Source organism: Euphorbia lathyris, chromosome 2 (assembly GCF_963576675.1).
Source record: "Euphorbia lathyris chromosome 2, ddEupLath1.1, whole genome shotgun sequence".
In the NCBI taxonomy this organism is placed as follows: domain Eukaryota; kingdom Viridiplantae; phylum Streptophyta; class Magnoliopsida; order Malpighiales; family Euphorbiaceae; genus Euphorbia; species Euphorbia lathyris.
This window is the reverse complement of record NC_088911.1, coordinates 5083890-5101981: the sequence shown is the minus strand read 5'-3', so window position 1 is coordinate 5101981 and position 18092 is coordinate 5083890. Positions and strand designations below refer to the sequence as shown.

Sequence of the window (18092 nt, the reverse complement as noted above, 5' to 3'; positions counted from 1 at the left end):
TGAATCGATGGTTTCGCGAAGATTTGCGAAGAGAAAGAGCCTAGAACGTGACGATCTACTTCGTGAATCGATGATTTCGTGAAGATCTGTAAAGAGAAAGAGCCTGGAACGTGACGATCTACTTCGCGAATCGATGATTTCGCGAAGTCTGCGAATAGATCGTCACGTTTCAGACCTCGCAGACTTCGCGAAAGCATCGATATGCGACGTAGATCGTCACGTTTCAAACCTCACATACCTCGCGAAAACATCGATTAGCGAAGTAAAATCACCTCTTTCCCTGCACATTTACATTCGCATGCTTCGCTAATCCTCATTTCGCAAAGCTAAAATCGTCTTTTTCGCTGCCTAACACGATTAATTTTTTATGAAGGTGGTTGAATACGTAACATCCCTTTCTGGAAGGCGGCGTCCTCGGATGCAGGGGAGATAACTTTCCTTCCTGTATAGGGATGAACTTCCCTCAAGATTGACACATTCACTCCTGAAATGGTTAGTTAGGAGAGATTGTGCCAATAATCTGGTACCAATTTTGAAGCGGATGAGTAATATTGGTGTGCACCGTGGGACACATCCATCCCAAAAAGGTCTGGACTTCCATTTCTCATCCCAAAAGGTTTGGTACCGGATTATTGGCACAATCTCTCCTAACCAACCATTTTAGGAGTGGATGTGCTTGTTAGGAGTTTATTGTGGCAATCTTGTTGTAAATTTTGATGTTGTTGTGATTTTAATGCTGTTATTGTGGCAATCTTATTGTAAATTTTGATAATGTTATTATTTTAATGTTAGAATCCGTTATTGTTTGCCATTTTTTGTTATATACCACTTCGCGAATTAGCTTTAAAACATATCCAGGCTTCGCATATGCGAACTAAATTCATCAAGTAAACCAAACTTTAGCTTCACAGGCTTCGCATATGCGAACCAAATTCATCAAGTAAACCAAACTTTAGCTTCGCAGGCTTCGCATATAAACCCAAACATTAGCTTCGCAGGCTTCACATAATATGGAATCTGCGAAGTCAGACGGGAGGGGGCGAGACGCGCGTATATATTGAGGGTATTATGGGAAAGTCACACAAAATCAGTCTAGATATGTAGTAGGTTGAGTAAATGGGTTAAATATATAAATGAGCCTCCCATTTGACCTAGTTTTATAATTTTCCCTTATATAAATTATCTCAAAATCAAACATTTTCAATAATTAAATTTGTTTGGAATGTAATCAATTTTTGAAATTTTCTATTTTGAGGTTATCAATGGTAATTTTGAGGCATTAACAGAAGTTTAATAATGGCCACAATATTAGAAAGGAAAAATTATAAAATTGGGTCAAATGGGAGACTCATTTACATATTTAATCCATTTACTCAACCTACTACATATCTAGACTGTTTTTGTGTAACTTTTCCAAAATACCCTCAATATGTTTGTAATTTTACGGCGCGATTGTCTCCTCCCCGCCTGACTTCGCAGATTCTAGCATATGCGAAGCCTGCGAAGCTAATGTTTGGTTTAGTTGATGATTTTAATTAGCATATGCGAAGCCTGCGAAGCGAATGTTTGGTTTAGTTGATGATTTTAATTAGCATATGCGAAGTCTGGATGTGTTTTTAACAAAATTCGCTTAAGTGGTATATAACAAAAAATGGCAAACAACAACGGATTCTAACATTAAAATCATAACATTATGACAATTTACAATAAGATTGCCACAATAACAACATTAAAATCATAACATTATCAAAATATGCTAATTAGCAGACTTCGCATATTGCACAATATGCGAAGTGAGTTGTAACATTCAAATCATAACAATCGATCGTAAACGCCTTAATCCACGGTGTTGCACGCTAGCTTTCATTTTCTAAATCGCTCAACCTATTTTCCCTGATTCTTCTTCCGTATATAAATATCACTCAAAGCCAAAATTAACATTAATCAGAAATGGATACTCTCGGTTTAAAAACAAGGATTCACGGTATTGCTCCGCCGATCTCCGTCGATGGATCTTTGGAGGCTCGTATAAACACATTGCATGTTAGTAAATTGAATCGAGAGAAATCTACTGTGGCTGCCGCCTCAAAAAGCGGAGATAAAAGTAATAGGTCTAATGGATTGGCTGTAGACGACGTTGTCTTAGTCGAGAATGGAGAGAGAGGTGGGGAAACGTGTTGAAGATTTTGCAGGTTAGATCCATGTTGAAGGAGAAAGAGGAGCCATTTTGGGTGAAGCCACAAAAATCGTGCATTTGGAAGAGAAAGGGGAAGGGGAAGAGGAAGATGAAAGATTGAGGTATTTTGAGAAAGTCACAAAAATAAAGTCTAGATATGTAATTGGTTGAGTAAATGAGTTAAATATGTAAATGAGCCTCCCATTTGACCCAGTTTTATAATTTTTTTCTATTAGAAATTACAAAGTTGAATGATTTTTACGTTACGTTTTGAAGTTTAGTGATGATACCGTGAAAATGAATAACTTTTAGTGGCCACAAATGTAATGTACCTAAAATAATTTGCTAACATGTGATATTTTAAGTAATAAAACATTAATAATGGATAACATGCAAATATTATTATGCCCTACAAAAATTTAACTGTGCTTTTGATTGAGGCCTAAACTAATAGCTTTGAAATTAGTGTTGGGTAAATGCACCGTTGTTGACTCTCAAAATGATAAATTAACTTTAATTTGTTTAAGTAAAATCATCCAACTTTAAGTTTTGTCTTAAGTTTTATCTCAATTGGGCCATTCCGACGATTTCAATGGTTAAAATCTATCGGAATGATGTCATGACTGATACGTGAGCATGAGTTAACTCACATGTATAACTGAAACGACATGTGACTGCCAGGTGGCACATAAATGGATGTCATGTGTCATTTCGATCAAATATCTGAGTTGACTCATGTTGATGTGTCACTAATATCATCATTCTGATCCCTTTTAATCACTGAAATCGTCAGAATGATCCCATTGGCACAAAACTCAAAGTTGAATGATTTTATTGAAATAAATTGAAGTTGAGTGATCAAAACCATGTAAGTTTAATGACCAACAATGTGTTTAACTCGTTTAATGATTCTAAGAAATACTATAATGAAGTTCTTATTCTAGTGGTCAAGAGTTTACCTATAATTAAGGAATTTGCACAAATTTAAGTAATTTTTTATTTTAATAAAGAAATTAATTCACAAAATGAGAATATGGCAAGTGAAATATTGTACTAATTAAAATTATGAGGGAACTATATAAGTAAAGGTTTAGAGAGACTCGACAACTGAAAAATAAGAGGCCTTTAATAATAATAAAAAATTGTACTTAGAAGTTTACAATAATGAGAGTTTACCATACTCTAGGGCTCGGATCATACGATTCTACATTCTATATGGACGAATTTTTATTAGCGGTTTTTTTACCACTTTTAGTTTGAAATTTTAGTTTCTAGCCCTTAAAAGTCTAAGTTAGTGAATTACTTGTTTCATTTGATAATAGATGTCTTTTTAGAAGAATGCACGAAATTAACAAATATAATTAAATTTTAACTAAAGAATTTTGTTACCTTTATATTAGTTGCATCCACTAATAAGTTTTTATCTGTTCACAAAATACAAATGGTAACTTAAATAAGGATATAACTGGTAACAAAATTAATTAATGTATATGGATTGAATTAAAACGTTGTGTATTATAAAATAAAAAATTATTTAGAAAGATATCTATTATGAAACAAATGAAGTATTATTACTTAGTTTTTGCATGAGTTTTTTTTGGACTAATTATAAATATAGCCCAACTAAAAGGGCTATTTACATATCTAACCCACTTTGCTTCCATTTTATCAAATTAGGCACTTTCAACCACTTTGGACAAAATTACCTTAGTTCTATTCGATCGATCGTTCTTCTTCTTCTTCTTCTTCTTCTTTGTTTCAACTTCTTCTTCGGTTCATCTTCTTCAATTTCTGATACTAATCGTTAGCGATTTTTGAGATTATTGACGTATTATGTTCAATTTTCCGTAGAAATTGTATGTTTTTAGCTTATATGCCTGCTTTTCTCGTTGGTCTTGCCTCTTTCTTCATTTGTAATGGTATCGTTTCAATTTCCTCTATTTTCCACAATTTTCCTCCATTGTTGTCGCATTTGTGACGAAATTTATCGCATTTCGTCACAAATGCGACAACAGTTGTCGCATTTAATCGCAAATGCGACAACTCTTGTCGCATTTTTTACAAATTCGTCCAAATGCGACATCGCATCAGTTCAATTGTTATATTTTTTTTTTCTCATTTTTTGAGCTTTCCATCCTAATCATCTTCCACAGACACTAATTCTTCAAAGGTTAAACGAAACATAATCTCTTCTCTCTATAAACCACCGTCTTTTCGTCGGTTTGGGATGGTGAAGAGACATTGATAGTCTGAGGAAGAAGGTGAATTGAAATAAGGGTATTCTTGTCCAAAGTGGATGAAAGTGTCTAATTTGGTGAGATGGAAGCAAAGTGGATCAGATATGTAAATGGACCCTTTTAGTTGGGCTATATTTGTAATTAGCCTTTTTTTTATTATCTATCCAACCCTGATTTGTTAGCTTTCTTGGAGATCAAATCTAGTCGTTGAGTCTTTAAGGCACCATTGCACAAAGACGCTTAACCTAGTTTTGTCGAAGCAATACTTTATATGCTACTTAAAACAAATCCAAGGTCTACTAAGATGGTGTTTGATAAAACATGTTGAAAAAATAAGTACTGAATTTTAAGTATTGAATATAATAAACACTGAAAACATTAAATGATGTAATTGTTTGGTAAATATTAAAAATAAGTGCTTAATTTAAAAATATTAATTAATAATGTTCAACTTAAAAATAAGAGTTTCGATACAAAATGAGTTTTTTTCATTTTTATATACAAATTTAAAATCTTATTGGCTGACCATAACACTGGTAGTTGAAGAATTGTCACAACATGAAATTGCAAATAAATTTTTTATAGGGAAAAGTACAAAAATAAACCTTGTGGTTACACATTTTTTCGATCACACCCATGTGGTTTAAAAATTTATAAAATGGTACCTTGAGTTTCATTCCGTTGGCAAACACATACCAAATTGACTAACGGTGTTAAAAGTCAAAGGGAAAAGAGTTAATTTGATCCTTATATTTATTTATTTTTATAAATTATCTAATTATTATAAACAAACCCCAAAATAAAAAATAAAAATCAATTATACCATCTTTCTCGTATCTTTAATTTCTTATGTTTTTTTTCTTCTTTCTCTCTCTTCTCTCTTAATTTTTCTCTCTCTAAAATCAATTCAACATAAGCTACTCTTTACCAAATCATATCAAAGGGAATTAAGAAAAAAAAATTATAGCTGCTTGATAATATTCTGTTGTTGCTCTTGCAAGTTCCATATATATAAATAAATCATCAAATATTTATTAATCATCTCTATGTCCTCCCTCTCCATTCGCCATTACAAATCAATGATCATACTCATTGCAATCCATTCGCCATTACAAATCAATGATCATACTCATTCCTCCTTGCAAGTGAAATAAATCATCAAATATTTATTTTAGGAAGAGGAATGAAACACCGCAATTCATCTTGTAAGTTTTCTTAATTTCATCTCCAAATTCATTGTTTATCTGTTTCATTCTTCTAATTCTTTCTTTTGTACCAACTGTAACAGCTATCAAAAACTCTGAATCACCACTCCAACCAAACCCATTAGTTGGCTATAGATTTCATCCAACCGATGATGAACTTTTCACCCATTTTCTGAACCCCAAAATGCTCAGCCATGTTGATTACCGGCCACCAATCCCCGATCAAAGTCTGTGATTACGAACCTTGGGATTTTTCTGGTAATTCAACTTAATCCTCTTCTTAATTTCTCTGTTATCTGCTATCTTTTTGATCAATAGAGATTTGTCGATGTGCAGCTCTAATCAACAGTAATTCTGACGATCAAGTGTGGTACTTCTTCTGCCCTCCTGATTATAAGCATTTGCATAGCCGCCGGTCTAACCGGACCACGGAGGCTGGATACTGGAAACCCACTGCCAAACCTCGTAAGGCGTTAAATAAGCGCAAGGAACAGATCGGCACAAAGAAAAGCTTGGTTTTCTACATTAAACCTAAAGCTATAAGAACTAGGTGGATAATGCGTGAATATGAATGTGCTCTGAATTCCACCATGGCTACTTCGGTAATCTTAATATTTCACTCGTTTTTTTAGATAGAATCAATTGAAATCATGGTTAATAGTTATCATCATCAGGGTGCGAAGAAATTGGAGAGAGAAAGAGAGAAGATGGTTTTTTTTTTTTTGATTTTCGGGTTTGTTTATGATAATTAGATAATAACGGGGTTAATTTATAAAATAAATAAATATAAGGACCAAATTAACTATTTTCCCTTTGACTTTTAACACCGTTAGTCAATTTGGTAGGTGTTTGCTAACGGAATGAAGTACATGGTACCACTTTGCAAACTTTTAAACCACATGTGTTGTTCGAAAATGGGTGTAACCACAAGGTTTATTTTTGTACTTTTCCCTTTTTTATAAACATTAGACTTAAAATTATATTTTTTTATAAATTAAACTAAATCTTATCTTTACCTTGTCTTTTAATTAATTAATTTCCATCGGTTTTTATTTTTTTCGGGGACAATTTTAGCTATTTTACTCTTAACATCTTAAATGGTGTAATCTGACCTTTAATGTTGGCAGCCAAGAACAATTTTATCCCCTAACAATGGTAAGTTGGGTCAATTTTAGACAATTTTATTAAAGCTGGTTGGTCGAAGTGGAAGAGTGCTACGGGTTTCCTTTGTGATCCTGGCATGCCTAATAGATTGAAGGGAAAATTCTACCGGACGGCAATTAGACCAGCATTGTTATATGGTACGGAGTGTTGGGCAGTGAAACACTGCCACATCCATAAGATGTCGGTGGCGGAGATGCGTATGTTGAGATGGATGTGTGGTCATACGAGAAAGGACCGGGTGCGTAATGAAATAATTAGGACAAAAGTAGGGGTCACATCTATTGAGAATAAAATGAGAGAAAACCGACTAAGGTGGTTTGGCCATGTGAGACGTAGAGCGCTTGATGCGCCGGTTAGGAGAACCGAAGAGTGGCAAAGGGATGTAGTGGTGAGGGGCAGGGGAAGACCTAAGCAAACTTGGAGGAGGGTGATCGAGAGTGATATGAGTTTACTGGGAATTGAGGAAAATATGGTAGTGGATAGGACGGATTGGAGGGAGCGAATCTGTGTCGCTGACACGACTTGACTTTCACGGTTTTATATGATGGTTCATGTTAGCCGACCCCGAATCATTTCGGGACTAAGGCTTTGTTGTTGTTGTTGTTGTTGTATAAAACACAAATATTTTGCTAAGTTGATTTTAAAAAAAGATTTTATATATTTTTATGATTTAATAGTAGAATTTAAGATTAATATTTATAAATTCGGTGAAATATTTGAATTTTTTTTTGTCCAACTCGTACAAAATATAGTATATATTTTTTTTTAACTTTTGTTCTAAAAAAATTTCACATTTAATCATATTTAATCATATGTTTGTGATCTGTTACTAATAACTGATAAAATGACGCACATGTGAAGTCCAAATGATAAGATTCATGACCGAGAAGACAATTTGATGAATAATTTCTCCAATTGACCAAATTTGTCAATATTAGAGATAAAATTGTTTTCGACTGTCAATGTTAAAGGTAAAATTGTATCACTTTAGATATTAGGGGTGAAATTGCTCCTAACAATAAACGTTATAATATTTTTGCACCTTATTTTTTTTAGGCATTACATCTATTGTGGTCCTCAAACTAAAGCTTCAAAGTCAACTATGACTCTACCTATCAAAATCATCAATTAGGTCCATAAACTAAGCAAAAATCATCAATTGAGTCTCCATCATATCCTAAAATCAAAAACTGTGAATATTTGATATACACTGTAATAATCTCTGTGTTGGTTCAAAATAGGTTTGGAAAAGAAGGTCTGAAACTGTTCAACCAAATGATATTCGATGAGGCCTCAAGTGATGATTTTTGTTTAGAATGAGGATTAGATTGATGATTTTTTGTTAATTCAGAGACCTGATTGATGATTTTAATAGTTTGGAGTCTTAATTGATTTTAAAACCTTAGTTTAGGAAGCTAAATGAGTATTATGCCTTTTTTTTTATTAGTTTCTTATTAAATTTTATAGATTTTTGATGAGGACGCGCTCATAAAATGGAAAAGTACTATATCTAACTATCAAAATCATCAATTAGGTTTCTAAACTAAGCAAAAATTATCAATTGAGTCGCAATCCTATCCTAAAATCAGAAACTGTGAATATTTGATATATACTGTAATAATCACTATGTTGGTTCAAAATAGGTTCATCAATTAGGTTCCTAAACTAAGCAAAAATTATCAATTGAGTCTCAATCCTATCCTAAAATCAGAAACTGTAAATATTTGATATAGACTCTAATAATCTCTGTGTTGGTTCAAAATAGGTTTGGAGAAGAAGGTCTGAAACTGTTCAACCGAATGATATTCAATGAGGCCTCAATTGATGATTTTTATTTAGAATAGAGACTCGATTGATGATTTTTTGTTAATTCAGGGATCTGATTGATGATTTTAATAGTTTAAGGTCTTAATTGACTTTAAAACCTTAGGGAGCTAAATGAGTATTATGTTTTTTTTTTTAATTAGTTTTCTTATTAAATTTTATGAATTCTTGATGAGGACGCGCTCATTTTATGTGTATATGGACTCATGGAAAAATATCATGCAAAAAATCCAGAGAGGACGCGCTCATTTTAAGTGTATGGACTCATGCAAAAAATCCAGAAAAAGTATATAATTGTTGAGAGTGGGATTTGAACCCACGCCCTTTCGGACCAGAACCTTAATCTGGCGCCTTAGACCAACTCGGCCATCTCAACTTTGATGTTAAGGAGATGAAAACGTCAATATATATACTATAAATTTTGTTTATTATTTTCAAGAAACAAACGGACACACTCAAACTCCTTTATTTATTTATTTATCAAGAGGTCCTTATTTTTTATTTTTATTGGTAGGTACATGATTAATCATAATTATAAACATCAAACTTAATTTAAGAAAATAATTACTCATGAATATTAAATTAGATTAAAAGTGCATAAATACTCTTATTAACGAAATAATTAGTTTTTACCAATTAAGATTGATTTGATTTGAGTGGTTAAGGGTCTCGAGTCGCTTAAATTTGATCTCGAGAAAAGCTTTAATTTGGAGAGGATCCATATAAATGGTGTCTATAAAAAAACCGAAATAATTAGTTTTTTATGAAACGAATTAAAAGTACATAAATCGTCCTGATTAACGAAATAATTAGTTTTATACAAGGAATAAGGTGCAAAAATACCCCTAATGTTTACAGGTAGGAACAATTTTACCCTTAACGTCTAAAATGATACAAATTTACCCCTAACGTTGGCAGCCAAGATCAATTTTACCCATAATGTTCGAAAGTTAAATATTTTTTTCCTTATTTTGCACAAATTGCACGTAAATTGATTCTAAAAAAATTTCATATTTTTTGTGATTTAATAATAGAATTGGAGATTAATATTTTTAAATTCGGTGAAATATTGTTAAACTCGTACAAAATACAGTATATTTTCTAATTTTCTTAAAAATGAAATTAACGTTTAATCATATGTTTGTGATATGTTATTAATGGGTAATAAAATGACGCACATGTGAAGTGTAGATGACAAGATTCATAATTGAGAAGACAATTTGATGAATAATTTCGTCAATTGACCCAACTTGTCAACGTTAGGAGTAAAATTATTCTTAACCGCCAACGTTAAGGGTAAAATTGCACAATTTTAAATGTTAAGGGTAAAATTGCTCATTGGTGCATATGTTAGGAGTATTTTTACATCTTATCCCTTTATCGAATAAAATACAAAGTAACCATAGAATCTACCACTAAATTAGATTAAAAATACATAATCACTCGATTTATATCTTTTTACAGCTTAAAATGAAAATTTACATTTTTTTTACGGCAACTATAAATTCATAAAAAAATTATTTTCAGTGCAGTGAGCGCGCTCCTGATAATTGCCTCGTTCTGCCTGAGTGGTTAAGTCACGACAATTGAAAGATTCTCCAGTTCCGACCTCTATTGGTCAGACTTGTTTGTTTCTAACTTCTTTAAGTGTAATTCTGATACATCTATTTTCACAACGAGTACTTTAGGCAAGTTTTAGTGTTGCGCTTAGAATACAAGTAGTCGTTTCATGGAGACGCAAATGGCGAAACTTGAGGGATTGTCATTGGTCAAAGAAATCGAAGCTCTTGATTCAATCTTCTTGCACCAACTTTGTCTTTCACACCGGTAATCAAACCGAGCCAAACCATGACCAGCTCAGACTCAAGTCATCAGAAAATTGACAAACCCGAATTCGAGCTCAACCTTCTATTCGCACGAACCATTCGAGAGCTTGTTAATGAGCTTTACTTACAAGCAATTCGTTAATTCACTTCATGAACTTCGATCGTAAACAACTCATTAATTATATTGATTTAAAACTTTTTTAACATGAAACTATAGTTTTGAAGCCTATACAACTAAATTTTACACACATTTTCCTTTTATAGAAATATTATTATTATTAAAAGATAATCGAACCAAGCTTACTCAAGAGCGTGTTCATAAACAATATAATCGAACTTGTTCATGAACCTATAATCGAACCTCCTCGCGAACTTTCGAGGAGATATTCGCCACACTCAAGCTCAGCTCGTTTATAAATTGAGCCAAACACGATCGAGCTTTATCGAACCGAATCAAGCGGCTCAGCTCATTTTAGCCCTACATTGGAGTCTATCATCGAATCATCCGGCACACAGGCTGACTATAACAACAACAACAAAGCCTTAGTCCCGAAATGATTCGGGGTTGGCTAACATAAACCGTCATACGAAACCGTGAAACCATTCGTGTCAGCGACATAAATTCTTTCATTAATGGCAAAAAGAAACTCACTGGCTTTGCTTATAAGAAACTCAATTTTCTATTATTCTATTAGGAAGAATATTTCAATGACAGAGAAATTCAACTTAACAGTAAATAAATTAATTAATAAAATTAATCTAAATAATAAAAATTCATATGTGAATGAAGTGAGCAGATGGCAATTGATTTTGAACTCAAAAATGCGTGAGAATAGGCAGAGACGGTTATTACGCCTTTTGTTTTCCTTTCCGGGCTTTCTCCAGATCGGTTTCTGCATCTGTTAACTGTTTCCTTAAGATAGATACTCTCCGTTCTAACTCCTCCACCGAGTCTTTAATGCCGGAAGTCTGATACGGTGTCAGAAAATTACTCGAAAAAGCTTTCAGCGCTTCGACTCCAGTTACCTATTATCAAATCCAGTTCTTGCAAGTTACATTGCTGATAATAACTCTGAAACATGTATTGAAACTTTCACACCATCCAGACATCAAGAATTGAGAGAATAATGGAAAAAAGTATTGCTTTTCTATCCCACAAGTGAAACTATTCTTTATAATAGGGGTGAGAATTCGTGTAAGTTGATCGTGACACGAGATCAATTATCAATTCGTGTAAGTGGCTCGTGTTCGTGTCAATAATGAATTAATCCTAACCCCACCCATTTTTTTTGTACCATAATTATCTCAAAAAGGGCGGCCCAGTACACTACGCGTCCCCGCTAAGCGAAAGTCCGGAGAGAGGTCCCACCACAAGGGTGTACTGGGAGCAAGCCTTCCCCTGCCAATTTTTTTTGGCAAGAGGCAGCTCCTAAGACTCGAACCCGTGACCTCTCGGTCACACGACAACAACGTTTACCGTTGCGCCAAGGCTCGCTTAGTGTCTATTCTTTATAATAGGGGTGAACATTCATTATCAAGTTAGTGACAAATGAGTTAAACCAACCGAAAAAGTTGTGTATCATAATCGCGTCAAGTAACCCAATCGGGTTAGTGTCGGTTTCGAGTCGTGTTTGCATGTCACATATAATTACTATCTCTATTAATGGTGGCATTTGCAGGTTAACTTTTACCGTCCAAAAGTTTGACACAAAATCTATTTAACAAACCCCTAATCTTCTTATATAATGTTAGGTCTGTACTGTCTAAAAGTTTGACCCAAAATCTATTTAACAAACCCCTAATCCGCTTATATTATGTTGGTTCGGGTAATATGTTCATAGGTCAGATCACGTGTAATTATGTCTATTAAGGATGAAACGTAAATATATGGGAGGTTCAATTCGTGTTCATGGGTGACAATAGTAATTTAACCCGTAAAAAAATGAGATAATATAATCATAATTTCAAATATTCGGGTCATTTTCGAGTTAGAAGGTCAATCCTATCCTAACCCAACCCAATGAATGACCCATTAACTGTTTAATAAAACACTAACCCACTAAATACGTGTTGAGTTCGGATCGTGTACACCAATTGCCACCTCTACTTTTACAATATAGTATTATCCATGTCAGCAGATAACGTACCTCTTCTGGTAGCAATGGCAACTTGGTGATGTTGAAGTCATCATACAACATGTAGAACTGATCTAGGTACTTCTGCTGCATCCGCATTCTTGCTGTGAGCAATTTGGATTCAACACCTGAAACAATTAGATATCATAGATTAACGGTTAATGTGTTTAGTATTTCCTTTAAGCATAAATGAAGTTCCGTAAAATGCGAAACGAGGGGAAAGATGGGGATGGTGGCACACCGTCTTCACGAAAAAGAACTTGGTTGATTATGATATTATGTGTATCTATCTCAAATTTGGTAAGTTCCTGCACAAGTCTCTCTGTTTCATAGAGAGAGAGGAATTCTGGAATACAAACACAGACAAAGGTAGTCATATCCTGAAAAGATGGAACAAAAGAGCCATTCAGAAAAAAATCAACTAAAATCAGAAACAGAGATGAAGAAAAGCAATTCAGGAAAATCGGAACCTTCGGCAGAAACTAAACATTGCAGATAAGCAATAAAAAGAATACTTTGATAATTCTAGACATTAAGAACTTCAAGGAAGCATATTTCCTGATGTCCATTGACAATAAACTGTAAGAAGAAAAGAGCAAAGACCTTATAGATACTATACAAAAATATGCCAATATATCCGGGTTAAATGCATTGAACTTCAATTTGTGTCAATAAAGTAACTGAAGTTCTTTCTTTGATTCAATAAAGTCGCTTTGACAACTTTTTCTCCAATTTCAATGTCGGAATGCTAACTCGGATGGTTTACGAAATAAATACAACATCACGTCAGCTCCACCATTTCATACCTAACCAAAATAGTGCTATAAAAAAGCATAGCAGATATTCTCCTTATTAAAATGAAATGTGCTCTGTGCACAACTTGTTATGTCTCCCAAAGCAAAATTGTCGTTTTTCGAAATTGGCAAGACATATAAAATAACTAAGATTACTAGAACAAATATAAAGTTATATTTGAGATTATATACTTTCATAAGTTAAGGGAATCACTACTAAAGTGGTAAATTGTTAGTTGTTGTTAGAGATAATAATAACTATTCTTGGGCCTTACCTATGAGCTTAAGCTTTTGGGTCAAAATTCAAATGGTTCTTTGGCATGGTATCAGAGTCTCCCAGACAAAGCAATCGAGAGTTTAAATTCTGGCGACTCCATTTGTTAACGGAATTTCAACACATGGTAAAATGGGCTTGTGTTGTACACGCTTCATACCCAAGGAAAATTCGCATGCGGATGTGTGTCTGAGTTAATATTAATAAAAGCTATTATTGGGCTTTATCTATCAGCTTAAACTTTTGTCAAATGGTTCTTTGACATGTACCAAGGTGAATGCACCTTAATTGATAAGATACCCAGCCCTTTTCATCCTGTCTTCTAATCCTATATCAACAACTTCTCAATTTAAAGGCGGAAAAGGTCTTTAAGAAAAAAAGGCGGAAAAAAGAAAAGACAATAGCCATCAACTTCCAATTTTGTGGCCTTAATCATCAACTTTTTTTGGATTTAAGTTATTATGATAAGACTTGCTACTTTTATCATTTTATGAACTTCTCTCGCATATCTTGCCTATTTATGATTAAAGTTCAGAGATTTCTCAAATTGGCAGCAGAAAATTTAACGTTAAACCAGGTCAGCTTTCAATATTCCACATAAATTACTGACAAGTAACAAGAGCTAAGATATCAAATTATAAATATAAAAGCAAAAATACAAGATAGGAGATCATACTGGGTCTTTGAATTGCTTATTGACTTGTTCAATGACATCTTTCATGCCCTCGAGCCTTCCCAAAAGGGCATCTTCACCAAATTCATCCTCAATACCAAAAATACGAGTCATCTGCCACAGACAATTTGAATCTATGTGTTACAATAATATGAAATAAAAATATAATATGGAGAACTCAAGGTTCACAGCTGCTCAGATTACAATATCAACATTCACCAGTCAACCTGCTCGGAGTTTCTTACATTCTTTTCTCCAAACAAACAGAGGAGTTTTATAAGTGGTTGACAAGAAAGAAGAATGTCCAAGTAGTAAATGCAATGATAGCATACGAATTCAATTCATCGCTGTAACGGTTTGCAATACAACATCATAACAAAATCAAGTCTAGATGTTGTTCATCAAGAGAGATTTACAGCCATACAACACCAGACAGGGAATAACCAGCAAGATAGTGAATGAATATAAAAATCAACACATTTGCTTACTAGAGCGTGTATAATTGATGCTCGCATGCACAACTTATTACTGAAAATTAACAAACCATCTGAGATAACCCGAGGGAAAATTATGAAAACAAGTAATGGATTGTGAAGAAGCCCGTGAAGACCATAATCTCACTCAAAAAGTGGAGAACAACATTATGATGTTGCTTAAATATGAAGTTGAGAATAGAACAACGGACCAAGAATGAAGACTGCCTAAATGCCATGCTTTGGAAAATAATAAATAGATTTGAACTTGTTACAAACTGACAAAATAAGATAGAATAAGTTATGTAATAGGGACTTGCACAAATAAGGCAGAAACACGCATGCACAAAGATAAGAAAGAAAGGGACCATCATAAACAGGATAAAACATAACATTTAGGTTAATAAAATTTCCTTAAACTTTATAAGGAAATTAGCTAAACCAGACACCCCTAAAGGACTATAAAGAGAACATGTCTAGAAAGGCCAGTAGCTACTCCATCTTTGCATCACAAATTTTGAATTAATAAAGAAATCAGCAAAATGACCCACTGCTCGAGTACTGAATCTACCGATGATAATACTCAAGGACTTACCTGATTCAGTACGCCACCAAATTTATTTCTCAAGGACATCATTTTTTGAAGCCCCTTTTCTAAAGTTGTTGGAAATTGTAATAGCCGGAGTGTATGACCAGTTGGAGCAGTATCGAACACAATAACAGAATAATCCATTGTCTGAACCAACCTATGGAAAAATAAGTATTAGAGGGCTATTAGAAAAAAAATGAATTGAAAGCATCATACCAAACAAATCCTATATTGGAAGTAACAGCTGAACATCTCTCACCGATGCATTTAAGAAAATGAGAAACATATGTCTAGAAGTAAGCCAGAAAATTACTCTAATGAACTGCTTGTTGCATTTTGTGGGTTTTCACAATTAACACATAGAAACAAAGTAGAAAATAGCTTATTAAAATAAAAATAAGTTGGCTCTTTGAACCAGTTTATGCAACATAAGCGCCCGCCTAGGCCCTCCAATCCAAAATTTATTTCATAACTTATCCCTTAACAATAATAGGGATGAGTTTACAACTTTAGCTATATGGTTATTTGGGTATAGCAGATTTAGCATCTACGTTGAAAACGGTATACACGATGCAATTTCAAACATCATTAAAGGAAAAATGATATTTTTCATTAACAGAAGATGTGCAATTTCAAGCCTTATTGGGTGGTCATAACGCTAGAGATTGGAGGGTACATAACATGAAATTTCACTTGAAAAAAACTCAACTTTCATTAATGAGGCTTGGAATTGCACCGTCTAGTAAACATTAGGCTTAAGATTGCACTGATTTGTAGGTGGGGGTAAATATGTTCTTCCCCACTAACTAGAGAGCTAAATTTGTACATTATCCCATAATAATATAGCTGTTAGCTTCTGCAAATTGCTTCAAAATTTTAATCTATTTTTGGTTCTTTTTGGTGTCTAGTCAAAAACTAATTAAATTTAATGTTTATTAACTTTAGATTTGTAAACGATAAAGTATGAGAGCCGCCTAGTGCCTCTAAAATATTGGAGCCAAGCTATCCGTGTATAGACTCAGCAACAAATAATTCTATGACACAAATATGTAACACCATACCACTACAACAACAGCAACAAAGCCTTAGTCCCGAAATGATTCGGGGTCGGCTAACATGAACCATCATATAAAACCGTGAAATCACGTCGTGTCAGCGACACAAATTCGCTCCCTCCACTCCGTCCTATCCACTACCATATTTTCCTCAATTCCCAGTAAACTCATATCACTCTCGATCACCCTCCTCCAAGTTTGCTTAGGTCTTCCCCTACCCCTCACCACTACATCCCTTTGCCACTCTTCGGTTCTCCTAACCGGCGCATCAAGCGCTCTACGTCTCACATGGCCAAACCACCTTAGTCGGTTTTCTCTCATTTTATTCTCAATAGATGTGACCCCTACTTTTGTCCTAATTATTTCGTTACTCACCCGATCCTTTCTCGTATGACCACACATCCATCTCAACATACGCATTAGAAGCTAACTCCCCATGATTGCTGATAAAACCAACACATGATACGGAAAAAAGGCTAAAAAGGTCAACATTAAGCGGTTACTAATCTTAATTATTGAACTACCGATTGCATTTGGAGGTTGCAACATAATCAAATCAAATCGAGGGGAAAACTAGAACTCACTTCAACATTTCAGCAAAGCTCATAGCCTCATCAATCCCAGGAATTGCATTTGCTAGCTCGGAAAACACATTGTCCATTCCATCGCTTCCGCCCATCTCTTCATTTTCAACATTAGGATCGACTTCCTGTTAAAAGCACAGAGAGGTTTTCATATACAAAATGCGATTTCAATTGGTAATAATCAACATCGATGCATCAATTAAACAAAAAAAATTGAACAATTCCACACAAATATTTTACGAAAAGGACTCTAATCTCCCCAATTTACAACCACAGGTCACAATTGAAAAACAGAACAAAGCGACCAAACACCTCACAGATAAAAGAGGGAAAAGTACCATCGCATATAGATTGGTAAAACCATTAACCAGAGTAGGAGCCTTGGTGAATCGCTGTTGAAACGCATCGCTAAGATTGTGTGCGGGATCGGTGGATATGATCAAAACAGAGGATCTGACCTTAGCCAAAAGGATCGAAAGAATTGAACTGCAAGTGGTCTTACCGACACCTCCTTTACCACCGACGAAGACCCACTTTAGGGTCTCTTGTTCAAGTAGGTTATTTACGGTTCCTTCTGGCATCTCCAGATCATCTGTCGCCATTTTTATTCTGCAATTGCTCTGTTCTCTCTCTTTCTCTCTCTCTTTCACTTCTTTCAAACAGAGCACAAATCCCCAACTCGATGAAGGAGAAGCGGTTCCGGTTCAAGTTTAGAATCTCTCTCCCAGCTTTGTTCGGATGGCGTATGTTAGCTGACCCTGTGTTGGAATGCTAAAGTGCACTTCTTGGAGCAATGGTTTTTTTAATTGACAGTTTCAATTTGGATCAATCATTTTTTTTAACTTGGTTTTATATTTAATCAATGACCTTATTAATTTATGTTTCATATTATTATATAAAAAAACTCAATTTCCAAATTATTTTTTTTTTTTGAAAGAAAAGTCTTAATATTAAGCAAGTAGCAAATTGTTAGCGATTACAGACTCTAACCAACTAGGAACCTTAAATGAAAAAAATGACTAGCATTGGAATGGGCACCCCCTAGCTAAACTGTGAGCAACGCCATTCGCTAATCTAGGACAA

At 34.2% G+C, this 18092-nt stretch overlaps 1 protein-coding gene and 1 non-coding gene across 2 annotated transcripts; both read right to left on the bottom strand.

Annotated features, from left to right (window-relative positions):
- Positions 1 to 8901: 8901 nt before the first annotated feature.
- On the bottom strand, positions 8902 to 8982 carry TRNAL-AAG (transfer RNA leucine (anticodon AAG)). Its single transcript has one exon. It is a non-coding gene; the product is annotated as a tRNA-Leu (tRNA).
- Positions 8983 to 11088: 2106 nt separating this feature from the next.
- On the bottom strand, positions 11089 to 17784 carry LOC136220887 (ATPase GET3A). The gene is made up of 7 exons (XM_066008715.1): positions 17348 to 17784; positions 17010 to 17134; positions 15377 to 15527; positions 14312 to 14422; positions 12809 to 12947; positions 12580 to 12695; positions 11089 to 11458 (listed from the first exon to the last, which is right to left on the bottom strand). Exons 1-7 carry the CDS (start codon positions 17609 to 17611, stop codon positions 11282 to 11284), a joined length of 1083 nt encoding a protein of 360 aa, XP_065864787.1. The 5' UTR covers positions 17612 to 17784; the 3' UTR covers positions 11089 to 11281.
- Positions 17785 to 18092: the final 308 nt, after the last annotated feature.